The sequence below is a fragment of the Garra rufa genome, chromosome 2 (genome assembly GCF_049309525.1).
Source record: "Garra rufa chromosome 2, GarRuf1.0, whole genome shotgun sequence".
Lineage (NCBI taxonomy): Eukaryota > Metazoa > Chordata > Actinopteri > Cypriniformes > Cyprinidae > Garra > Garra rufa.
The window spans coordinates 48926810-48953012 of record NC_133362.1 but is presented as its reverse complement, the minus strand read 5'-3'; the positions used below and the strand labels follow the sequence as shown (position 1 = coordinate 48953012).

General features: G+C 42.0%; 1 protein-coding gene across 2 annotated transcripts in view; it reads right to left on the bottom strand.

Moving 5' to 3' along the window:
- ccdc88ab (coiled-coil domain containing 88Ab) overlaps positions 1-26203 on the bottom strand; it is a 78876-nt gene that overhangs the window by 22628 nt on the left and 30045 nt on the right. The window contains exons 9-29 of one of the 2 annotated variants that reach the window (XM_073834346.1): positions 25724-25805; positions 24980-25138; positions 22958-23104; positions 22076-22223; positions 21703-21872; positions 18937-19074; positions 15018-16088; positions 14806-14933; positions 14585-14723; positions 14327-14503; positions 14078-14239; positions 13532-13809; positions 12907-13050; positions 12648-12834; positions 12179-12324; positions 11944-12036; positions 6569-6771; positions 5986-6027; positions 5519-5596; positions 3718-3918; positions 3565-3633 (exon numbers count right to left, since the gene is read on the bottom strand). In XM_073834346.1, the coding sequence (XP_073690447.1) occupies positions 3565-3633; positions 3718-3918; positions 5519-5596; positions 5986-6027; positions 6569-6771; positions 11944-12036; positions 12179-12324; positions 12648-12834; positions 12907-13050; positions 13532-13809; positions 14078-14239; positions 14327-14503; positions 14585-14723; positions 14806-14933; positions 15018-16088; positions 18937-19074; positions 21703-21872; positions 22076-22223; positions 22958-23104; positions 24980-25138; positions 25724-25805 (3962 nt within the window). The remainder of the gene's footprint in view (positions 1-3564; positions 3634-3717; positions 3919-5518; positions 5597-5985; positions 6028-6568; positions 6772-11943; positions 12037-12178; positions 12325-12647; positions 12835-12906; positions 13051-13531; positions 13810-14077; positions 14240-14326; positions 14504-14584; positions 14724-14805; positions 14934-15017; positions 16089-18936; positions 19075-21702; positions 21873-22075; positions 22224-22957; positions 23105-24979; positions 25139-25723; positions 25806-26203) is intronic. The other variant, XM_073834348.1, reaches the window with a different exon arrangement.

The following is a 26203-nucleotide window of genomic DNA, read 5'->3' as shown; positions in this document are numbered from 1 at the left end:
GATATTTGCCATTTTTTAATATATCGGCATCGGCCGATATCTGTGTTTAGTAGCGCCGATTTAAAGTCAGGCACGTCTGCGGGCAGCCCCGTGTTATTGGTGCGGTAGAACGCTACTGTGAAGGACCCCAAGCCAAAACCTTTGTAAGATTCAATAGCAGTTCTGAGAGATCAAGGTAAGGCTTAAATTCTAATATTTCAAAGTCCCATGGCCATATGTGTACTATATATTACTAGTAAACTATGAGGTGGTGCTTTCACTTAGTGAAAGAAAAGCATAGAACCGTCGGGAACTGGCATAATGCTACGGCTGGTTAAAGGTTGTCTTACTTGCAGTTAAGTTTAAGGACTGTAGTCGAAAACGATCAATAGCTTGCTTGCTAACATATTAGCCCCAGTGTTATAAGTTCTGTTTTATTTTTCCTGTATCCGAGTCGGAGAATTTCACTGTGTGCGTAGGGTGGAGAAGGCGGCGGCTCTCACAAACAGTGCAGCGTTGTGATACTCCGCCTCGCTCAGAGACAGTGATGCATGGAGGGTGGTTATATCCGCTAGGGGTGCACCGATCCGATATTAGGATCGGATATCGGCCCCGATATTGAAAAAATAGCTGGATCGGGGATCGGAAAAATTTACTGATCCACGGGCCGATCCAGTGTTTTTTTTTTTTTTCATTTCTACTACTACATTTTATTTATTTATTTTAAGTATTTTAAGTAGGGCTGGACCAGATTATTCGAATATTTGTTCGGTGGGTTGGCATTCGATTTTAAATTTTGAGATTACTAAAGTAAAGTCGCGCCCACTTGAATCGTGGAAGCAAAACTAGGGCTGTGCTGTCACAATGTCAACCGCACCTCCACGTTCAAATGCACGCAGTAGGCTAAAGCTGACCACAAAGCCCCAGCAAAAATAATTACCATGAATGTGTCGTGGGAAAAAGTAAGGAGATATTCAAATTATTTATTAATAAACAAGTATTTGGCACAAAGATGAAGTTGACGCTGGTACATGATAGTAGCTACATGACGCCATCTGCTCACTGGACGCGCCTTTAATGCCTAAATGCATCTTTATGGTTTATAGCTAATGAAAGAGTTTTGTTTTCGATTTGAATTATTTAAATTATTTCTTTACAGTTCCGGATGATATATTAGTCCTACCTTTATGAGTAAAAATTAAGTTCCACATCGCACCAGCGCTTTCATGTCCTGCAAAGCGTGCTTCAGCTTTACTCTCCCCACAAACGATTGGATATGCGCCTAATAGCACACATTTATCTAGGTTAAAAGATTAAACTAATATTCTGATATGCTTTAAGTTTTTTATATCTATGGATTTTAATTTAAATCGTGATGACTTGAGAAGCCTAAATTGGTCTGCCGCTGGCCGCTTCGTTACTTTAAAAACACAAAAACTTGAATTTAACAAATAAAAAGTGTTCCAAATATATTTCTAAATTTACTTTATAACCTAAATAAACGAAAATAAATGTAATCACTTTGCTATTAAAAACAGCAGCTGTGTAATGGGGAAGAGAAAGAGAAACAAGACCGGTTTCAGTCGGACTCGGGTCAGTAATTCTGTCGAGGTTGTTAGGATTTTTTTGCAACGAATGTTTGTTTAACAGCCTATTTAACATTATTATTTAGGCTAGTTTCATATTTAAATGTATTATTTCTTTGATTTATTTTAGCGTTTTGTAGGCTGCTTGTTCACTGACGGAAGTGCTCAAATAAACACACGTTTGTTAATAATGCTTGAGCCTCATTTATTTTGGGTTTCAAAATAATAGACATATGTATTTTCTATATAGGCCTATATACACAAACTTTATATATAATGTATATATATTTATTTACAAATAGGCCTAATTTAGATATACATTTATTTATTTAAACACCGCACCATTTTTTTTCGTTCTTCTTTTATTTAAACAGCCTACCCTTTACGGTGTCAATAATTACTGTGCTGCTATTTTCTGATTTGGGAGAGATTTGTTTGTTAAAAAATGTTAGGCTATCTTATTGAAAGTATTGCTCTTAACAGACCTGTGTGTTTTGTATCACTAGTGCAGTGTCTGTTCTCGAAGCAAGCTCTGCCTGCGTGAGGCGCGCCGCTTCCAACTTGCAATGTTCTGTTACAATTTATTAATTCTGAACATGTTATGTGTCCATATTGCACCAAAATGCAACACTGCACTCCCTTGGGTCCACAGCAAAAATCGATTGGATGAATTGTTCTCGACATAATAAAAATGCAAACAGAAAGACATTCCTGCCTTTATTAGAGAGAAGAATATGTTCAGCCCGTCCCTCCGAAGCTTCGAAGCTCAAAAAATGGTATTCGGACCAGCCCTAATTTTAAGAAGTTTGATTACATTCTATTTTCGATTTGAATTCAGAATTGTTCTTTAAATAACAAATAAATAAGTATTCAATACATTGCATCTGTTTTGTCTTAGTTAGGAAAGGTTGGTGCCTGTAGTTTCTTCTACATGGTGGAAGGAAGGTATAAGGTGGAAGGTATGCAGTTTATTTTTAATTCAACAATGGTATCGGATCGGTATCGGGTATCGACAGATATACAAAGCCCAGGCATCGGTATCGGGACTGAAAAAGTCGGATCGGTGCATCCCTAATATCCGCAGGTCGGGTAATAAAAAAATGCATTCTTATTACTTGCGGGTGGGTCGCGGGTGGATGAGATAAATCAATAATGATGTGAACATTAACTACATTTTGTAAAAGCTGAACCTGAGTTATGTGGTCAGGACCGTGGCACCAGCTTCCTCTTAAATATATTTGATGATTGCACCTGATGCGCCCATCCTCTCCGTCACCCCAGACACTGCGAGTTTATATCTATGGTCACGTCCAGATGTCAGTAAACCTTATTTTTTCAGCATAGATTTGGCTTAAAAGCACAAGTGATTAAGCCTATGTAAGTATCATGCAAAACTAAGAATTAAGCACATATCGGCCATCGGCTGACCCTGACCTCTAAACATCGGCATCGGCTATAAAAAAACCCATATCGGTCGACCTCTACTGTGAATCATTCACTGACTGACTCTCACTGTAACTTTAAAGCTGGTTTGAGGCTGTTGTATGAATCTCCTTAAAAAGAACAAGTGCTTAAAGTGTGACTCAGACATTATGACTCACGGTTGTTGTTGCGTGCAGGAAACACTGGCGCATAATAAAATGATATCTGATGAAAGGTATGGATGTGCAGTTTTCAAAACTGTTGCCAACAGTGACTAAATTGCTAATTATTATTGCACATTTTTAGTCGCACTCTGGAGTCGTAAAAGAACTGAAAGCAGGATCATTATGAAATTAAGATTTAGTCTGTGTAATGAATTTATTAGAGAATACCGCAGTTAAGTAGACAGTCGTCTAAATGATGCAACATGAAAGCTCTGAGAGCTGGAGCGTGATCAGTCGGAACTGCAGGAGATGACATCACAGCGGGTCAACAGATGGTGCGGGACAGACGCTCACGCCAGAGACCAGAGCCGCTCTACCCTGCTGGACAGAACGGGTGAGGAGCAGTTACTCACCCTGCGCTCGCAGCACGCTGCACTCCTCCGACGAGAGCCGTGTGATGTCCTCACTGGACATGGCGTTACCTGCAGCACAGCGGTGCACCATGACACTCAAAATACAGTTCTACTCGATCACGCGTATCCCTGTATGCAGCAGTAAACACGTACCCGTATCGGAGCAGTGGCGAGCGCTGCGGCCGCGGGTCAGGGTCAGGCCGGCGTAGTCGGCCGCAGTGCTGGAATAGTCCATGGATCCAAACTCCTTCCCGTGCTGAGCGCCGATGGCCTCGTCAGGAGCTTCTAGATGATCCGTGCTGCTGGACCACTGACCCTCAGACAGAGCCATCGTCTGCAGCAGGTCGTTCATGGCTGAGACAGACGCACACACTGGATTAACACGCTAAAGATCTGCTGCGCATCGCATGCGCTCAATATGAGTGAACACGCAGGAGAAAAGAAAGAGATGTTAAGAAAAACAGCAAAGCTGAATGCAAGTGATTAATGGAGAGATGAAGGAAACAAAAACATTAACACAAACTCACGACTTCACGAGTGCTTATACTATTCAAGCAGCAGATGAACAGTGCTTATACACTTTAATACACTAAAATGGAAATCTAGCAGGCAGTGTACCAGTTCAACAAAATAACCCTGATATATTACATGTTTGATAAAACAGTTCATAAACTGATCCCAGCCAAAAAACGCTTTTCTAAAGTCAATGACGGTTGGGATACTGTCTTCACTGTGTGGGCGACTGCTTAAAGGAGTAGTTCACTTTCATAACAATGTACAGATAATGTGCTCACCCCCTTGTCATCCAAGATGTTCATGTCTTCCTTTCCTCAGTCGTAAAGAAATTATGTTTTTTTGAGGAAAACATTTCAGGATTTCTCTCGTTTATAATGGACATGGATGGCGCCCCGAAGTTTGAACTTCCAAAATGCAGTTTAAATGCAGCTTCAACAGGCTCTAAACGATCCCAGTCGAGGAGGAAGGGTCTTATCTAGCGAAACAATCGGTTATTTTTGAAACAAATTGACGATTTATATACTTTTTAACCTCAAATGCTCGTCTTGTCTCATCTCTGCAATGCGCATGATTGGGGTCAATGCAGTTAGGGGATGTCCAAAAACTCCCATCTCGTTTATATCTTCAATGTCAAAATCGTCCTACAATGCTGTTTTTACCTTTTTTTGTAAAGGGCGTTTGAGTTCTTTGTATGTTCACTTTGTAAACACTATGTCGGTACTTTTGCAGCGATCTAAGGCGATTTTGAAGATAGGGAAGACAACGAGATGGGAGTTTTTCGACATAGCAAACTGTATTTACCCCAATCACACAGACTGTGCATGCGCATTGCAGAGATGAGACAAGACGAGCATTTGAGGTTAAAAAGTATATAAATTGTCAATTTGTTTCGAAAAAAAAAAACGATCGTTTCGCTAGATAAGACCCTTCCTCCTCGACTGAGATCATTTAGAGCTTTTTGAAGCTGCATTTAAGCTGCATTTCGGAAGTTCAAACTTCGGGGCGCCATCCATATCCATTATAAACGAGAGAAATCCTGAAATGTTTTCCTCAAAAAATCTATTTCTTTACGACTGAGGAAAGAAAGACATGAACATCTTGGATGACAAGGGGGTGAGTACATTATCTGTGCATTGTTGTAATGAAAGTGAACTAATCCTTTAAAAGTGTCTTAAAAGCAAATGAAAGTAGGTATCTAAATGTTAATATGTCTGAGGGCTGAGGTTGTGAAATTGTACTTTAATCTTAAGAATCTGTTGTAACTGGTCTGAATTATGTTTGTGCATCTGAAGAGACGAACATGAACTCTAACTGTGTCACGGTCACAAGAGAATGAGGACAGTGCAGGTGTGTGACGTGACTTTAGATGACCACTGCAGAAGATGCGGACAGTAAGAGTGAGAAGAGCGAGATGGATGAGGACGGTCAGATGTCTTACACATGGAGCGGCGGTAGACGGCCTTCACACGGTCTTTGTCCTTGGATCGGTTCCTCATGAACGGAAGCTTTTTCAGCGCTGTCACCGGACAGGCAAAGGCAAAGAAACGCAATGAGCGGGAGGAGAGAACAGACGCATGTTAGCATGACATCCAGTGCACCATTCTGTCAAAATGATGCTTGTACGTTTAACACGATCACTCTGAACGTCAAATGAACACACATGTAGTCAAACGTATGCCACAGCGTCTGATGCCAACGGGACAATGATTATTAAAGGGTGCAATGCGGGAGACAGTCACAGATCATTAGCGAGCGGCTCCAATGAATGTTGTCCCTGTGCTCTCACACACAGATGAATGAATGACTCTGGAGCGCTGAACTCCAGTCGCACGCACTGTTCGCATTGCACCTTTTAATAGAGAGGAACACAAATGCAGAGCGTTCATGGGCTGACTGACAGCATACCGTTAGAGGAAGCCTGCGTTTGGCTTTTCTCAACTCTCTTCCCTTCGCAAAGCAAGCAAGAAAACACAAGAGAAAGCATCAGGCCGGAACTACGCGATCATACATCTAACATGACATCATTCTCTAGCGGAGATGTGAGCTTGCCGTGCGAATTGTGACGAGAGAAGTTTTCCATTGGGTGCCCACAAGATTACATAGACAATGAACAGATACATTACACAACTTTCTTTTGTGCTGACTTCACAAACACAGTTGGACTGATTGCTATGATTGATTAACAAATGATTCTTTTGAAATAAGTTGTGGGGGCACATGAGTGATAACAGGAAACATAAGATGGTGGATGGGATCAAGAGTGACTTTTCCCAATTTTACACCTGCACGCACCACCAACATGTACTAGCAGACCATGTCTCCGACACAAACCTCTAAGCTGAACTGGATTCACTCAGGAAATCAAAGAAAGAATCAGTCAGAATCATTCAGTCACTTACTGAACCTGTCTGAGTGATTCCGGATGATGTTTCCGGATTCCGGAGTAAAGTGACTGTCAAAGCTGAACAGGTCGTGTGCTGATACTCACTGCTGCTGCGGTGGGTGAGGCTGTCCTCCAGCGAGTTGGTTCCGGAGCCGACGGACGAGCTGTCCTGACTGTCTGGGTGCGGCAGCGTCAGGAAACCTTCGCTGGACTCGGAGCGGGGCGGGGTCTGCGTGAGAGAGCGCATGCGCTCACGACTCTTTGGCTTGATGAGTTTCCTCATCTTCAGCGTGATCCAGTTGCCCCTCCTGCAGAAACAGCAAATCTCATCATGTGATCTATGTCCTGTAAACCATCTTGTGTAATAATTCGAGACCCCAAAATGCTACAACACATCAGGAGAATGAAATGCTCACAAACATAGCAGATCTGAGGTTTTAACTGTATTGTAACCATGGTTCTCTGAGGGAGGTAAGTGATACATGACTGAGGCATCTGGCTCATCCACAATGATGTCTTTAGGTTAATGGCCAGTCTGTTCCTGGAGCTCCCAAAACTGCATATTTTGCAGGTCTCCTTTGTCTTACACATTTCAGGTCTTGGAGTCTTTACTAATGAGCCGATAACCTGAAATCAGGATATGTTTTGGGGCTCCAGTAACATCATTGGGAATAGAGGTCTTCACAGGTCCACTTGGATCCAAAAACCCAAGGCGAGACCTGAGCCGGATCGGGTCCAAAATTCAAAAGTGTCTCGGACATGGGTCGTGTTCGGGTCTCGGGTAATTTAGGGTGTGTTCACACTTGTTTGGTTCGTGAATGGGTACTTTGATGTCATACACCCCCAGCGCAGATTCTAGCCGAACGCACCTTTTTCTTTTGTTTGGAGTGTTCGGTGAGTTCCATCACGAAATATACGTCATTCAACCCGAGCAATCAGGTTGTGAATGTATCACTATGCCTTTAGGTTCAGTATCTTTAGGTTTTCTGGCAAAAATGCCAGTGTGAACGCAAAGTGGACTAGGACCAAATGTATCATTTTCCTTTTTGGTCTGGACCAAATGAAACAAACGAACCAAACTACAAGTGTGAACACAGCCTAAAATAAATGTACTTTTCCAAATGGACCCGATAAGACACAAGGGTTGGGTGGGGTATGGATTTTAGGACCCGAGAAGATCTCTAGTTGGGAACCACTGCATTAGGGAAGCCTTGCTCCTTCCCTACATAATCCACTACATAGACACAGGTCCAATTTTATAGTTAGCACTTCCAAGCAGATGAAAATGTCCTCTTATCAGCCTCAAAGGAGCAGGGTTGTAGTCTAGTCATAACCTAAACTTCTCTGGGTTAAAGACAGTGTGCACTTGTTCAGTCACTTGACAAACTAGTCAGCATTCAGGACACCTGGAGTCTCTCCAAGATTTCCCTCCAACATCACACGTGCAAGAGAGAGCCTAGTAATCCCAGCCAAACCTAGTAATCCCTTCTTGTGAAGAGAAGCCCAGTCTGCTGTTGCCCATACATCCTCAACAGAGATACAGTGATTTCTCTAGTGGAATAAGGTCTCAGCCTTATTCCAGAGGTCTTAATCATGCTCCTGGAGACCCACTCACCTGTAAACTTTATGTCCAACCTGTTTCTGTATTTTACAATGGATACAGTGTGTTTGATCAGGGTTAGAGCTAAACTCTGCAGGACAGTTGGCCTCGAGGAGCAGGGTTAAACATTTCCGTTAATCTATGAGACAGCTGTGGCATTTATAATGCTGTTGCACACAAAAAGCTGTTAAACACACACTCCATGCAATCTGTTCTTCTCTGCAGAACTAAATAGATGAACATGACACACAGGGATTTCTACTCTTAAACAACTTAATCCCGGTTTAATCACCTTAGGCAGAAGTGCTGAATTTGGGAGTAAGATCGGCCTGGAGAAATTTAGCATGAATCTGAGGTGGTGTTCAAGGTTCATGCAACGCAGTGATGTGCCTCCATTTAAGCAAAGACGACCAGTGTAGTCACTGTATAAATTATGAAATTCTCACAGGTGTGTGTGTTGTCACTAAATCAGTTTACAAATGTGCATCTGCATAATAGCATTAGCAGTCCATAGAACTGTTTAAGCACAACTGTTTATCCTGCTCTTATCCTGCACTTTCTGAAGTCTGTGTGTCATAGGGAAGGTAAATCCCTCCTGGAGATGTGTTCAGATGAAGGCAACACTCTCTGAGAGGCATTGTAGACACACAAGGTGAGGTTCCAGGCAGTGATGCTGCCCGAGATGGTGTTTTTTTTTATCTGAGAGAATATCCTGAACTTCTGACATCTGGGATGGTAAGGGTATTGCTATGCCACACTGTGTATTAAGGGTGTGCCAGGACCGCAACAGACTGGGTTGTGTTATCCAAAAGCACTGTGAGCCCTTGTAGATCATGGAAACCACAGGCACCAACAGTCTTTATGAGGCGCTTTGGCTTTTGATGCCTTTGGGAAACAGCCAGGTTGATTAGCGAGGCAGACTAGTGAGTTTTTGAGTTGTATTTCTAGTCTTTCACTATCAGGTTCCTAATTTTGCTAATACTGTGAGAAAAGAGTTTAACATTTCCCTGCCAGATTGGTGATAATCATCCATGATTAAGTCTACCACTACAATGCCATCAGCAAATTTGATCAGTTTGCATTTCCTGGGAAACACCAATGTTTAGGATGAGCAAAGATGACCACAGGCAGATGGAGCAACTCAGTCTTAATGTCTGGACCTTGGAGCCAAGTCTTGTGTTGATTACAGTGTCAAATGCTTAACAGTAACCAACTTACACCGACCTAATATGTGACCCTGGACCACAAAACCAGTCATAAGGTTAAATTTGACAAAACAGAGATGTTTTTTGATGCCTTTGGGAAACAGCCAGGTTGATTAGCGAGGCAGACTAGTGAGTTTTTGAGTTGTACTTTTGTATACATTGATATATGGTTTGTTATGATAGGACAATATTTGGCTGAGACACATCTATTTGAAAATCTGCAATCTGAGGGTGCAAACAAATCTAAATACTGAGAAAATCACCTTTAAAGTTGTCCAAATTAAGTTCTTAACAATGCATATTACTAATCAAAAATTACATTTTGATATATAGTAGGAATTTTACAAAAAATCTTCATGGAACATGATCTTTACTTAATATCCTAATGATTTTTGGCATAAAAGAAAATTCAATAATTTTGACCCATACAATGTATTTTTGGCTATTGCTACAAATATACCCCAGCGACTTAAGACTGGTTTTGTGGTCCAGGGTCACATATGGTTTGCCTTCATGCAATTTAAGTGGGAGAGGATGATGTGTAGTTTTGGTGTTGTACCATTATAGCGTTTATAGTTCTTTATCGGTGATAGGCAAACAGGTCAGTTGGAGAGTGAGAAGCAAATGTAGTCTTTGGCTTGCCTCTCAAATCATTTCAAGATTAAAGAGTTGAGTACCTCAGGCAGCAGTTGGCCAGACTGCATGTTAAACATTTTAAAGTACCATGCAGTTTGTCGGTTGCTACCTGGTTAGCATTCCTGCAGTGTAGCCCAAACAGTAGAGCACGGTGCTAACAATGTCAAGGTCAGGTTGAATTCTGATGGACTCCATGAAATAAGAAAGACTAAATGCAATGCAAGTTGCTTTGGATATAAGCATCAGTTTAATCCATAAATATAAATGGGATTTCAAGAATCACCTGTCACTGAGTAATGTTTGCGGTAGCAATCCCACAAAAAAAAGAAAGAAAAAAAAAACACAAAATTTGGATGCTCTGGATTCTTTCCCTCATTGAGAAGAGCAGTGGACAGAGATTTGCTTGGCTCATTAGACAAGCAAAGTCAGTCCTGCTGTATCTCTTTTAGGTCTGTTGTACCACATGTGGGCATAGTCTCCATTCTCCCAAATTTAACAGACTCCTGACAGTGTGGGGTTAAATGAGCCCCTTTCAAGTTCATTTTGATTCCTAATGAGTTTAGTTTAGTTCATTCAGTTCAGGAAAGCCAGGAAGGTTTGGCATATTATGGGTATAGTGAAGTCAGGTCTCCTCTTAGCCATGGCTAGTCTTAGTGCTGCTTGATGTCTGACGTTGTGGAGAGTGGTTTTCCTTTTCACAACAAGCTTATCTCCATCTCAGTTGTGTTATAGAAGAAATCATCCTGCATATCTTGCTTTCATCCTCATCAGGGAGATCAACTAAAGCTGCAAGTCATTGTGTAGTAAAACGTGAGCTATATTCATCAGCTCCATGCTTACACCTCCAGCAAGGCCCAATCCTTTGATGAAACAGAGGTTTTGGCTGCTTCTGTGGCTGCAGACAATGTAAAGGATCTCTGCAGATATCCTGCATAAAAAGATGCACTTCAGGTAGGGGTGTGCGATATGACGATTTCTGATCGTGAATGATTAAAATGTCTCCATGATCTGTTTTTGAAAAAATATTGTAGCAGCCTGCCTCTGTCTTAATATACTGTACAATACGACAGATTCACTCACAGGACACTGCACTTATTCACAATCACAAAAGTACATTATTTGCATGTGCCGGTTAAATAACGTCATTTCGTCCATGCACTGTTTTGGCATGTGCATCATGCATCTGCCATTCTTTTTGTTTTATATTTTGTTACCATGTAAAGCTTTGGTTTTAAAATAGGGAAATTAGTTTGGCTGTACTGCTCAGACAACTTGCAAAATAGTAAAACCAACATGACAAAGAATTGTGATAAAATTGTGAATCGTGATATTTAAAAAAAAAAAATCATGATATGATACGTTTGCCATATCGCCCACCCCTAACTTCAGATGAAAATTTGCTGCAATGAACGCAGAGGGGACAGTGTGGCCTTGGCAATGCTAAACCATTGAAAAAGACAACATGCAGATCTCTAGAACCATCACATCTCTGGACACCCATTCACAAAAACTGTGGAAAAAATGTGCTAATGGACCCTGATTTTTTAAGGGCTACACAGGTAAAGATTTGCTAATGCAATACATATGGTAGTGGGCAGGATGCCAATAACAACCTTTTTTTGCAACGGTGATGATGTGTAGTTTGAAAACCAGGTAATTGATGTTGGTGCACGGCACTTGTGTTATCTCTTCTTATCAGTGGTCTTTATAACATTGAGGCTCTAACTGTTTGAAATGTCTGATCTTCTCTATATATTATACACTGGAGTTGTGCAAACGATCTGCTCTGTGCTGTCCTGACTCTGGATCACCACAATGAACAGCAAAATAACAATGAAATCTGACATCACTCCCTATAAAACCATTTACTGTATGGGAATAGTGAATGAGCAAACAAGAGGTGGACATTTGACAGAGCTTTAGTCATAATTTAGACATTCTCATTCCAAAGAGCATTTGATTAAACAACATTTCTCCAGTGTATTGTGCCATTGTGTGTTGCAAACACAACAGTGATCTGCGTGAGATGGCACGCTTACCTTCGTGGAGGTGATGGGTCATAAAATTTATACTGGTCCATGATCTTCTCCTCAAGTTTCTCTTTCTGTCTCCTCAGTTCATTGAGTTTATCGCTGTGAGAGACACAGAGAGGAGTATAGCATCAGCACACAGAGGGTGATATTAGTTACAGGAAAATAGTTTTAGAAGATAAACAAGAATGAGGGTAGAATAAGAGGTGTGAATTAGGTGTGTAGAAATATGGTGATGTCACACATGTATTGTCTCTGCTCGACGTGGAAGAGGTCTTTGCTCTCCATGGTCTGCTCCAGCAGGGTCCGGTTCTGCAGCATGAGGGTCTGGATCTGATCCAGCAAATGCCGGTTCTCTTCCTCTAGATTTCCCTTCAGCTGACTTAACAACTGCAGGACACATTTCACACAAGCACATTAGCCTCCACACGTCTTTGTTTGCAATCAACTTTTTTGTTCACCGATGTTTAGAATGTTGACTTCTATAGTGTTTATATGAATAATACAGCTCTTTCGGGTCTTGTATGAGATCAGTCAGATACACCTTACTGACCTACTGCAGCTGATTTCTGTTGGGCTATAAATAAATCAAGTCTGATTCTGATTATCATTTTTTCTAAACAAAAGCGAAGAAGTTTAAATCTCTGCTGGACAAACTAGAGTTGAGGAGCTGAAGAGCACCTGACGGCTGTGTGAGATCATGAGGAGTGTACCTCGCACTGGTTGGTGAGTTTGGTAGATGTTATGTCCAGCTGCTGGTACTGCTCTTTGAGTTTGGAAAACTCTGCCTCCAGACGCGTCTGCTCCAGACGAGCCGTGTTCAGCTGACTCTTGAGGGTCTTATGATCCGTCTGCAGGAGCTCATTGTCCTTCAGGAGCTGCTGGTAAGTGGAGTTCAGGCTGCACACATGAGAGACACTCATTAGAGATCAGCATCAGTCAAGAGAGACGTTCCCTCATCGTGAGACTCACGTGTGGTGCTCGTCGTTGAGTTTGTGGTACTGCGCGGCCGTGTCCTGATGGCTCTTGCTGTCGGAGATCATCTTCTCTCGCTCTGCTTTGAGTTCTTTCTCCAGCTGCTCCAGCTCAGTCTTCTGCTTCAACAGCTGATTGTACCTGCGCGCACACACACACACACACACACACACACACACACACACACACACACACACACACACACACACACACACACACACACACACACACGTTGGGTTTACATGTTTTATGGGGACATTCCATAGGCGTAATGGTTTTTATACTCTACAAACCGTATTTTCTATGGCCCTACACCTAAACCTAGCCCTCACAGGAGATTGTGCACACTTTTACTTCCTCAAAAAAACTCATTGTGCATGATTTATAAGCCTGTTTCCTCATGGGGACCTGAGAAATGTCCCCACAAGGTCAAAATCTACTGGTATTCCTATCCTTGTGGGGACATTTGGTCCCCACAACGTGATGAATACCAGGTCACACACACACACACACACACACACACACACACACACACACACACACACACAGTGTCTAATAATGTAAAGGTGATTGCTAAATGAAAGGGTGATTCCTCTAGTTGTAAGGTTTGTGATTGTCACACCTGTTCTCCAGGCTGCGGTGCTGCAGCTCCAGACTCTTATGTCCGCTCTTCAGCTCTCCGTGTTTGCCGATCAGGTCCTCGTACTCTGACGCCTGTCTCTCGTGCAGCGCTGACAGTTTCTCGTGGTCGTGCAGCAGCAGGTCGTAGACCGTGCGCAGTTCTTCCTTCTCTCGTATGGCGACGTCCCTCTCGCTCTCTGTGCTGGACTGCTGCGTCTGCAGCTGAGCATTCTGGGACATGAGTGCGGCGCTCCGAGAGTTCAGCGTTGAGTTCTCCACCTGCGAGCACATCGTAATCACTTTCTCACTTCAACACAAGCCAGAACTCATTCAGCTCAAAGTGCACTTCTGGTAAATGAGCAGACATCAGCAGGGTTATAACATCGATTTAAGAGTTGAAGCTCGTTTTGTACAACTCTCAGGGGCCTGAAAAGCTTTTACGGCCAAACTCCCGTTACATTCGTGAGGATAAACATCTATCACACCCTTTCTCTCAGAAACTCAGCAGCGCTAGACCAGATAATTGGGTGAGGAGAGCGACTCTGACCTGTAGTTTGGCGTTCTGTGTTTGTAGCGTGGTGTTGTTCTCCTGTAGGGACGCGGTCTGTCTCTGCAGCGCCAATATCTGCGCCTGTAGATTACTGCTCTGAGACTCCAGCTGCTTTAGCTGCGTCCGGAGAGCCTGCTTCTCTGCTTGGAGAGTGGCGTTCTGGACAAACATCAGCAACATCAACTGTTTTGCTAATGGAAAGGCATTCTGATGGGCAGCTGTTGTCGTACAGGTCATGGTACTTACGTTCCTCTCCACCTCTATGAGTCGGTCTTTGACCTTCAGAAGCTCTCGCGTGGCCTCCTGACTCTCCTTCTCCCATTTGCTGACGCTCTGCGCATCCTCCCGTCCTCTAGAGGGTGAGCTCTGAGCCGAACACTCCTCCTCCTGCCGCTGACGCAGCGCCTCGTAGTTCTTCTTCACCTGAAGGTGGACAAAGGAGGTTTAATAAACACACACTTCTTGTCTACTACCAACAAACCAAACAAAGCCTTAACACTCTACCGTTTTGAGTTCCTGTCGTAGCTGCTGGTTGAGGTTGGAGGACTCCTGCAGTCTGGCTTCTAGAGCAGCGATCTTCTCCGCTTTGATCTCCAGAGAGGACTTCAGAGTGGACTCCAGTTTACACTCTAGAAGCTTAAACCTGACAAACATGAAAATACGTTATATAGACATTATGACTTCTGATTGCTGCAGCCCTAGTGACTGAAGTGATCATTAATTACCTGTCATCAGAGCTCTCTTCATCACCTAGAAGACCGTCTTTGTTGAGGCCGATCTTCTCAAGCTCATGGGTCAGCTTCTCCAGGTCATTGTTGATCTGCTGGGTCTTTAGCTTTTCATTGACAAGCTCCTGCAACAGGAAACATCACATCAAGTCCACAGTCAAGCATACACCAACTTAACACGTCCGTTTTTCTTTAGGCGAGTTAGTTACCTCTCTCAGAGTGACCAGGGTCTTCTTGTCTATGGTTGCTTGTTTGACCAGTTCTTTATTGTCCTTTTCCAAGTCTTTGATGCGACCGCACACGTCTTTGAGAGCCGCGACCTCCTTGCCGAGCGTGCGGTTCTCCTTCTCGAGATGAGAGATGCGCAGGTTGTCTTCATCTAGTTTGGAGTCTTTGATTTCCGCCTGCTGCCGCAGCCGTTTGTTCTCCTTCTCCAGCTGTTTCTTGTCCTTCTCCAGCTGAGAGTTCTCCTGCTCCAGGACCGCGTTCTCCTTCGCCAGCTGCTCCAGACCTTTGCTGGAGATCTTCAGCTCCTCCAGGCTCTGCTGCAGGTTCTGGTTCTCCACCTCCACGTCCTGCAGTTCTCCCTCCAGCTTTTGAATCTTGCGGCTGCCGTTCTCCAGGGCTTTCTGGAGCCGCTGGTTCTCCGCGTCGAGGCTTTGGTAACTAACTTCCAGACGTTCGTTTTTCTTGGACGACGCCTTCAGCAGCTCAAGACTTTTTTTGAGTTGAGATCTCTCGTTCTCCAGCTCTTTGTTCTCCAGCTCCAGCTGGGCAGCCTTTGCTCCGTTGGACCGTAAAGATTCCATCATGCGCCTGAGCTCCAGATTTTCTTCATCCAGCTGGGCGTTTTCCTTCTCCAGGACCTCCAGCTGATAGGAAGCGTTCCTCAGACCATCCGCTGCTTTCTTAAGTTTTCTGCTCTCGGCTTCCAGTTCGGCATTCTCCTTCTCCAACACCTCCACCTTCCCGCAGGTGATGGCGAGAGCAGCGAGTCGCTTCTGCAGACCCTCCTTCTCTCGCTCCAGTCGATGGACCTCCATCTCTAGCTCCTCGGCTCTTTCTCCTTTCTCTTTGTAGTGCTCCAGGTCTTTGCGAAGTTGTTTGCGCTCAAACTCCATCTTGTTGAGCTTGCTGCTGGTCTCTTTGATGGACTCGTGCAGCACACGGTTTTCTTTCTCGATGTCTTTGACGCGGGCTTCGGCGCTGACCTGAGAGCGCTGTCTGAGAGAGGTGATGGTCTGGTTCAGATGTTCATTCTCCTGTTCCAGACCCTTGACCTGCGTCACCACCAGACAGAGGGAGTCAGCGAAGAGAGATTGTTGAACAACACGTACGGGACAGTTTAAGGCCCTCACTCTATCTGAAATGTTCTTTTGAAACTACTTTAACTCCTACAGCATTCAACTGATTTTAGGATGATCCGATCAGATTATGTTCATCTTCTAGTTGTAGAGTTTAAGTTGATCAACAGTTATTGAATAACTTCTGAATGAATTTGATGAAGAGTGTGCTAAAATGGACGTGAGTCTACATCTTTGCAATGCTTTCACATATTTAGACCAAACCTGGTGTGTGTTACGACAACCATGACCTGAAGGTACCTGAGCAGTTTCTGTACAGCGACTGCTATTGGTCACGCAATATTAATGTCTAATTGATTCATATCTAATTTTCCCATCTCTGCTAATTTGAAATATTCATTTTACAATATATGGCTAGTACTGTCATTGTCGTTATTATTTTTACATTCTATTTTTTTGGCTTCCTAAAACACCAGTGTAAATGTAATTTAGACTGAGACAGTATATCACAAATAAAAAGAGGGTTGAGTCTCCTTTAAAGTTCAGGTACAAGTCAATTCAGACTTTTTTCTGAAGTTTTCTTAGTAAAGAACATGGGTTGGAGCTCTTAATTTGAACTCTCGAAGTGCATTAAATAGAACAATTAAACTTTAAAATGCACAAAATAAAAAAAAAATCCAATTCTTCATTTGTCTTCGCAATAAATCGCAATAAATATCGTATCAGGGACTTCATGTCGCGGTATTATCGTATTGTGAGATTTTGATATTGTTAATCCCTAAAAATATTATATTGTATTACTGAATTAATGCATCACTCTGAAACGTGGTGTGTGTCATCATATATTAAAGATACAGATTTTTTTCTGTAGAAAACTGTCACAAGGAAAGTTTTAAAGTGTGTTAATATGCTTTGGTAAGGTGCCATGTAGTAGTCTATTCCTATTAATATGCATGCTTTTTTTTGACTCAAGCTAAAAATGAGCTAAACTGGCACATTTACAGAGATGTTTATTAATGTGCACTGTCAAAAGTAACATGACTTAATCTACCAGTGCTTTGAAGTTTATTGGTGAAACTATGAGTAGAGTGATAGGATAAGCAAAGTTCTTGATGTGCAAATCTGCCAGCATGAACCAATAGCTCCTCTACTCATAATCTTTCAGCTTTCATGCTCTCTCTGCCGCCAACATTTAAAAAGTCTTGCATCATTGTTGCTGTAAGCGGTTCACTAAGCTCTACCTGTGCTACATTACATCTCGTCACAGCAGTGTGTTTCTAAATGGGTAAACCTTAGACAAAACGCCTCAGTCTCTCACAGGTCATTAGTTAAATAAACCTAAGGGTATCCCAGTCCAGCTGCACACAGCTAGGCTAAACAACAAGTTAAATAAGCTCCAGGCTCTAGTGGCCCAACAGAGCAGATATTTAAGCTATGCAACCAGGTACACATAGCAAGTCAATCGACTAGTGTTACATCTGCAGTTAACACAGCTCTTCAGGGCAGGTCTTGGTGGTAGAGAAGCATTGTTAGGGGCTTGTGTTTTGTGTTTGGCCGTTTCACATGCTTGCTGCAGCATGTCTATGTACTTGCTAAGCAGATCTAGTCCACTAGGGCCAACTATTTACCTTATCATAGAGGTGTGCGATATTATGATTTTTAATTGTGGATGATTAAAATGTCTCCACGATCTGCTTTTGAAAAAATATTGTAGTATTGTGCTACAGTGTGCCTCTGTCTCAATATACTGTACAACATGACACACAGTCACTGACGGGACACTGTGAAAAAACTGTGTCCAAAGTGAGATTAACAGTTGAGAGAAAAACGGATGCGCGCCTGTATATTAGATGCATGCAGCTCTTAAAGCGACAGAACTAAACATGCTGACGATTGTCATTAAAGAGACGTTTCCCCAAACATATTACTGAATCACATGATGTCCCAAATCTTTATTCTTTTTTTTCTTGTGCTGAACACAAAAGTTGATATTTTAAAGAATGTGGATAACAGTAGCTGGTCCCCACTGACTTTGATAGTGGGGGAAAATAAATCAAATACTATGGAAGTAACTGGAGACCAGCAACCATTTGTTACCCACATTATTCAAAATAAGTTTTATGTTTAACATGTTTTAGGTTCAGAAAAAAACTTGAGAGTGAGTAAATGACAAAGAAATATCACTCACTGCTCTTAACTGAAGAACTTTAATACAGTTGCTTTAATAAGAGTCGATGTATTTATGTATATAGTGTTTTGTTAATTAAATTTTTTGAATGCTACTGCTAAATACACCTACTGTACCTGAAAATCAAAGCACCGTTTGCTTTATTAGTATATTATGTGTATTTGTAACATGTATTTTTTAATAACAAAAATAAAATGACAAAGATTTTTTTATATTCACCAACATCTGCCATTCTTTTTGTTTTATATTTTGTAACCTTGTAAGGCGTTGGTTTTAAAACAGGGAAATTATTTTGGCTGTATTGCTCAGACAATTTGCAAAATAGTAAAACCAACATGAGAAAGAATTGTGATAAAATCATGCATTCTCAAAATAATTGTGATATGATATTTTTGCGATATCACATACTATGTGAACACTTATTCTGTCATGACTGAACTTTAATCACAGCTAGTTCAAACTGATATGTCAAATGATTATGACTTCTCCCACTTGAGCGTTATGATCCGACACATGGCAGTTTTTGTTGTGTGGAGGACATGGAAATATTGGGGCAGAATAGGATGAATTATGTCAATCCCACAGGATTGAGCAGTGCAGCATGAATGAAATCCAGTGTGTGTGAATGCGGTGTACCTGTCTGTCGGAGTTCTGTTGGAGGGTCTCCAGTGTTTTCTCCAGCTGTGCTTTCTCTTTCAGCAGGTCTGAGCTCAGACTCTCAGCGCTGCGCAGACTCTCTCTGTCTGCACTCAGCTCCACCTGCAGCTGCTCCAGCTGTGCAAACACACACTCAATGAAGCACACTCATCACACCGTTCATGACGGACAGACGCCTGAACACTCATCTGACATATGGACGCGCACACGCTCATAATGAGCAATCGAACTCGCGTGAGCGGATAATGCTCTGGAAGCAGCTTAACTGAACCCAAATCAGATTTGATCTCGGATTACTCACTGATGAATATGATCCCGCTCTGAGAGCTCGGTTTCCGTTAAGACCACGCAACATTTTAACCCATTCTGTTCAAACTCTTCTCCTTTCTTTGTGTGAGGAACAGAATTTATTCACACCTTAGTTTCACTTCTTAAGCCACATCAAATTGAACTCCATTTTCTTCTTTACTACTGTTCCTGGTAGGGCTGTCATGATTATGAAATTTGGCTGATGATTAATTGTAAGAAATAATTGCAATTATGTTGATTAATTGTCTGGTTTAGGGCACCGACATACATTTTTATGCGCATTGTTCATTAAATTGTTACAAAGGCTTGTGATTAGGGACAACATAACATGGAAATGTTTCTGAAAACCAAAGTTACCTTCGGAGACACATTCATATAAACCCCCCCCCACAATACTTAGATTGTTCTTCTAATATTTAGAGAATCGTGAACAGTGAATAATTTACTATCTTTCTGTATACAGTCAAGCCCTAAATTATTCATACCCCTGGCAAATTCTGACTTAAAGTTACTTTTATTCAACCAGCAAGTTTTTTTTTTTTTGACCAGAAATGACACAGGCTTCTCCCAAAACATAATAAGATGATGTACAAGAGGCACCATTGTGGGAAAAAAATATTTCTCAGCTTTTATTTACATTTGAACAAAAACTGGCATGTCCAAAATTATTCATACCCTTTGCAAACTGTCACAGTCTATGGGAAAATCCAAAGTTCTATGCCATTCCAAATAGTCCAAGCTGTTCTAAAGGGCTAAAAGACCATATCTAAATGTTTTGAAGTTCTGCACTGTGAAAAATCTCAGAGGACGTGGTCGGAATCTGGGCTCTGCTGGTGGCAACATCTCAAGGCAGACAGTCCACAGACACTGAACACCGCTGGGTTCCACGGACGCAGACTAAGGAGGGCACCGCTTCTCCAGATTAGGCACACAACCGCTTGGCCGTTGCAAATGCTCATCTGGACAAAGAAGACGACTTCTAGTCTTCTGTTTTATGGTCAGATGAAACAAAAATTTAATTGTTTGTCCACAATGATGTAGCCTTTCTTTGACGTAAAAAAAGAGAAGCCTTCAACCCTAAGAACACCATCCCCACTGTCAAACATGGTGGTGGGAACCTAATGTTTTGGGGGTGTTTTTCAGCCAGTGGACCAGGGAACCTAATCACAGTAAACGGCACCATGAAAAAGGAGCAATACATCAAAATTCTCAAAAACAACATCAGGCAGTCTGCAGAGAAACTTGGCCTTGGGCACCAGTGGACATTTCAGCACGACAACGACCCAAAACACACAGCAAAAGTGGTGAAGAAATGGTTATCAGACAAAAACATTAACGTTTTGCAGTGGCCCAGCCAGAGTCCTGACTTAAGTCCAATTGAGAATCTGTGGAGGAGCTAAAGATCAGGGTGATGGCAAGGAGATGTTGGAGGAGAGTTGGAGCTCATCGCTAAAGATGAATGGGCAAAAATACCAGTGGAGACATGCAAAAAGCTGGTCAGCAATTATAGGAAGCGTTTGATTGCTGTAATAGCCAATAAAGGCTTTTCTATTGATTATTGAGAAGGGTGTAAATAATTTTGGACATGCCACTTTTTGTTCAAATGTAAATAAAAGATGAGAAACAATTTTTTCCACAATGATGCCTCTTGTATATTGTCTTATTATCTTCTGGGAGACATCTGTGTCATTTCTAATTAAAAAAAAACAAAAACTTGCTGGTTGAATAAAATTAACTTTAACTCTTTAAATTAAAAAAATTTTGGGCTTGACTGTATAGATATATTTATCACATCTGTGAGGCATGTATTCGCCGAGTTTCGGTTCATTTTTGAGAAGCGCTCGTGTTCAAGAACGAGACGCCTGAAAGCGCGTCATGTTTGTTTTCTTTATTTTATAAAAGCTCTGTTTGTAATGTTTTGTTGATATTATGAGTAAAGCAGCCCGAACAAGCATAAACAAAACACAATGCCTCCATCAACTCTTCTTTGGTTAAACTGTTGAAAATAACGAGCGTTTTGTCACAATAACAGATACTAAACAGGCGAAACGGCAAAACGTTCTAAGCTGTCAATCATCTCAGTTTGGAGACTTTTAGGGCCTTTCACTCCCGCATTTACATGCTGTTGTGAACTCTAGAACTTGGTGTGTACGTGGCCTATATGAATGGTTTGCCTTTTTTGTTGTTGTTAAAGGAGAGCAATAACTGTTAGATTAGATGAAATGACCACGATCAGATGGTTAATAATCACGACAGGCCTAGTTCCTGGCCTTTTGTGAATGATTCATCAGCGCACATTATTCTAAAGAAGAAACGTGTTTGTCTTCATATTCTTTCATCACAATGTAATGCTTATTATCATCCAATTGACTCCTCATTCATTAAATCAAGTCTCAAGAAAAAACATCTGATGTTGAGCAGTGTATGGACTCTGACCTGCTGGCTGAGTTTCTGGTTGTCTTTCTCCAGTCGGAGGCGTGTGCCGCTCTCGCTGGACACCTTCAGCTCCTCCACGCTCTTCAGCAGCATCTGATTCTCCTTCTCCAGCTTCAGCAGCTGACTGGACGTCAGGTCGTTCACCTCGTGACCCAGAGACTTGTGCGGCACTGCGTTCGCCAACACACAACACGTCTCAGAGTCACACTTTCAGTCCACAGACACCGGTCACGCACAGTAAGTCGTGCTCGTTTAGAAAACATCCTGAATTTGGGTCAGTTAACCATCTTGGCAAAGCATCATAATCTGGGATTTACCAGTAAATACGCCCCACATTCACCCATCTGCGGGCTGAGCGTGGGCTTTAGCGTACCTTCAGTGAGCTCAGGTGTGGTTTTGGAGAGCTGCTCCAGTTCCCAGCCCAGATGAAGAGACTCGTCCATGCTCTGTTTCTGGGCCATCTCTAGTGTTAGGTTCTCCTCCAGCAGCTCCTCCATGCGCTTCCTGTCCATGTCTCGCTCCTGAAACACAGCAACATCTGTCAGCATCCCCCAATCTGTCCATCATACAATTTAATCTGAGTACAGCAAGTAACACATGCACATCGCTTAAAATAGAGTAAATATCTGTATGTCTCACTATTTACATGTTTTCTGTTCTCATGTCACATGTGTATGCATGTATGAACCAAGAGCACCTTAAAAAAACACAAGAAATTCCTTGTGTCTGCATACACCTTGGCGAATAAAGAAAAACAATATACTTTGTTTTATACATAAAATAATTTGAACTAAGAAGTAGTCAATTTGGAAAAAAAAAAGCTTGAACTTAAACTAAATCACAAGACGACGACATAGATGAAAATGGAAATAAACACTGTAAGCACAATCATACTCTGGTAAGCACTGAGAATTGTGCTTTGTTTAAAGATCAGGTCTAACTATACAGTGTGCTCTGATTATATCATTGATATCTGAGATTTAAAATTGCTCTTTTGTGTGACAGCAGAAACCTACACTTCAGCAGATCTAACCACTGGACGTTTGTGAGGATTATGGAATTAAATCTTTATTCAGTATTTAGAAACTTTAAAATCACAGACGTGGATATGTGCAGAATGCCAGTGGCATATGATTGAGATTTATAATGTTTGCCTTTATCATTAGACAGAACAGATTAGTGAGAGGAAACGAATGAGGTGCTCTGTAGTTCTGCATTAATGGACTAAACATTTGACCGCTCCGTGTTCTCTCACCATCTCCATGTCATGGATCTTGTTTTTAAGCTGCAGATTCTCCTTCTCCAGCTCATGATGTTTATCAGATCGAGCTCTGAATGACTCCAGCTGATCCTCCAGCATGCTCTTGGTCTCCAGCAGAACCTGATTGTCCTCCTTCAACTCCTACATGAACACATGTAATCAATAACCACTATTAAAACCCCAGCATTTCCTTGTAAATACAATTAATATAAATCAAAAATTTGTCATGGCATTCCCAGCATTCCGTTGTGAATGCACACAGTCAACAACCACTATACCAGCATTCCCTCTTGAACACACACACACACACACACACACACACACACAATAGCCACCACAGAATTACCCACATTCCCTCGTGAAAACACACAATTAACAACCACCATAGAATTCTCAGGATTCCCTCATGAAAACACAATCGATAAATGTCATGGCATTCCCAGCATTCCCTTGTGAACACACACAATCATTAGCCACCCTGGCATTCCCAGCATTCCTTCATGAAAACATAATGAATGCAATGACATTTCCAGTATTCCCTATTGAACACGCACAATCATCAACTGCCATGGAATTCCCAGAATTCCTTCAAACATACACAATCAATAACCTCCGTGGCATTCCCAGAGTTCCCTTGTGAACAATCACAATCAATACCCGCTGTGGCATTCCCAGCAATCTCTCGTGAACACAATCAACAACCACCATTGAATTCTCAGCATTCCCTCATGAACACAATCAATAGCCGCCATGGCATTCCCAGCATTCCCTCATAAATACACACACAATCAACAACCATCATGGAATTCCCAGCATTCCTTCATGAAAACAAAGTTAATAAATGCCATGACATTCCCAGCATTCCCTTGTGAAAACACACTCAATCAATAACTGCCATGGCATTCCCGGCCTTCCTTCAAGAAAACACAATTAATAACTGCCATGGCATTCCCAGCATTCCGTTGTGAACACACACAATCAACAACCGCCATGGTATTCCCAATTTTCCCTTGCAAAAACACACCATCAATAACCACCATGTCATTCCCAGCACTTCCTTGTGCAACACACAATCAATCAATAAATGCCATGGCATTACCAGCATTCCCTATTGAACACACACAATCAGTAACCACTGTGGCATTCCCAGCATTCCTAAATAAAAACACAATGAATGCCATGGCATTTCCAGAATTCCCAATTGAACACGCACAATCATCAACCACCATGGAATTCCCAGAATTCCCCCGTGAACACACACACACACACACACACACACACACACACACACACACACACACACACACACACACACACAGTAACCATCGTGGCATTCCCAGCATTCCCTCGTGAACACACACAATCAATAGCTGCCATGGCATTCCCAGCATTCCCTCATAACTATACACACAATCAACAACCATCATGGTATTCCGAATTTCCCTTGTAAAAACGCACCATCCAAAAACTACCATGTCATTCCCAGCACTTCCTTGTGAAAACACACAATCAATCAATAAATGCCACAATCAGTAACCACTGTGGCATTCCCAGCATTCCTAAATAAAAACACAATGAATGCCATGACATTTCCAGAATTCCCTATTGAACACGCACAATCATCAACCACCATGGAATTCCCAGAATTCCTTCGTGATTAATTAATAAATGCCATGGCATTGCCAACTTTCCCCTATGAACAATCACAATCAATACCTGCTGTGGCATTCCCTCATGAAAACAAACATTCAATAAATGCCATGGAATTCCCAGCATTCCTTTGTGAAAACATAATTAATAAATGCCATGACATTCCCAACATTCCCTTGTGAACAATCAAAATCAATACCTGCTGTGGCATTCCCTCATGAAAACAAACATTCATTAAATGTAAATAAATTCCCTCAAGAATTCAAACACAATCAACAACGTCACTGCATTCACTAGTAAACACATCCAATCAATAACTGCAACATCATTCCCAGCATTCCCTGGTGAACACATATAGTCACGCACCTCCACTCTGGTCCTGTAGAACTCAATGTCATGTAGTTTCTCTTTGTAGCGCATCACTTCACTCTCCAGTTTGTCCACTCTGACGGCCTTCTCTCTGAGCGCGTCCAGCTCGTCACGATACGCCCGCAGCGAACGCGCGTCACACATCAACTGCAGGTTCTGACAAACACACACAACAGCAAATATGACGTTTACACTTCTTGAAACGTGTCTTATTACACTTGTGTATTGTAAACCTGCTTTTGGAATAGATACACATGAAACACATTCTGGCATTATTTAGACAGTCCAATCCAATTTGATTTATGATATGCAGAAATATGGTACTCTGTGATTTACCAACATCAAATCCAAAACTTCTGCAGATATAGCTATTCATACGGACTCTGGGAACATGCTTAGGAAGCGCTGCTGTATTCTTCCACTGTATGGAAAAGCAGCATAAAGCCTCATTTCTCTTCTTATATTCCACAAAATGATGACAATCGTCATCTTGGGGTGAACTATCTCTTTAAGAGCTGGACTGCTGTTTGAGGGGTTATTTACCATTATTTAACATATTTATTTTATGTTTATTTTACAGCAGCATCTAAACACACGTGTGATGATCATCTGAGCTATTACTGGCTGTGTAAAGCTGCGGCGTGTAAGCAGTTAAAGGAATTACAGTAATCATTACACATTAAGGATTGCAATTAAGCAGTGTGTTTTTCAGTCAGTGGTGGTGATATAAAGACGCCTCACTTCCTGCTGCAGTCTCTTGACTTCCGTCTCCATGTGCTCCAGCTCCTGTCTGCAGTCCATCAGCTGTTCAGTCTTCTCCTCTCTAAAACACAGAGCCATCAAAGCAGTGTTAGTCTGCAGAAGCGGGGAACGTGGAGCTCAGGTTAATGATCTGGGCCGCTGTGAGTGTGAGGTTAATTCGTCAGGCGTCTCCTGAGCTTCAGTAAGGTGCCGCTGACGTCACTCCAGCAGCTGAAGCTGTGATAATCCTGATACCGTAAGACACTTTGGACGGGAAAACATCTACTAATAAACTTTACTGGAGACCAGAGGAGAGCTGTGACTGCGTTTGATAAACTGCGCAGCAAATAAATGAATCTCCATCGTGATCATTGGGGAACTGGAAGTGGAACTGTGCGATTCTTTTATGGCACACTGATTAAAATAGACTGTCCTCCTTTACCCTGCAGTGAAAGATGTGAGAACAGAAGCCAGGTAAAG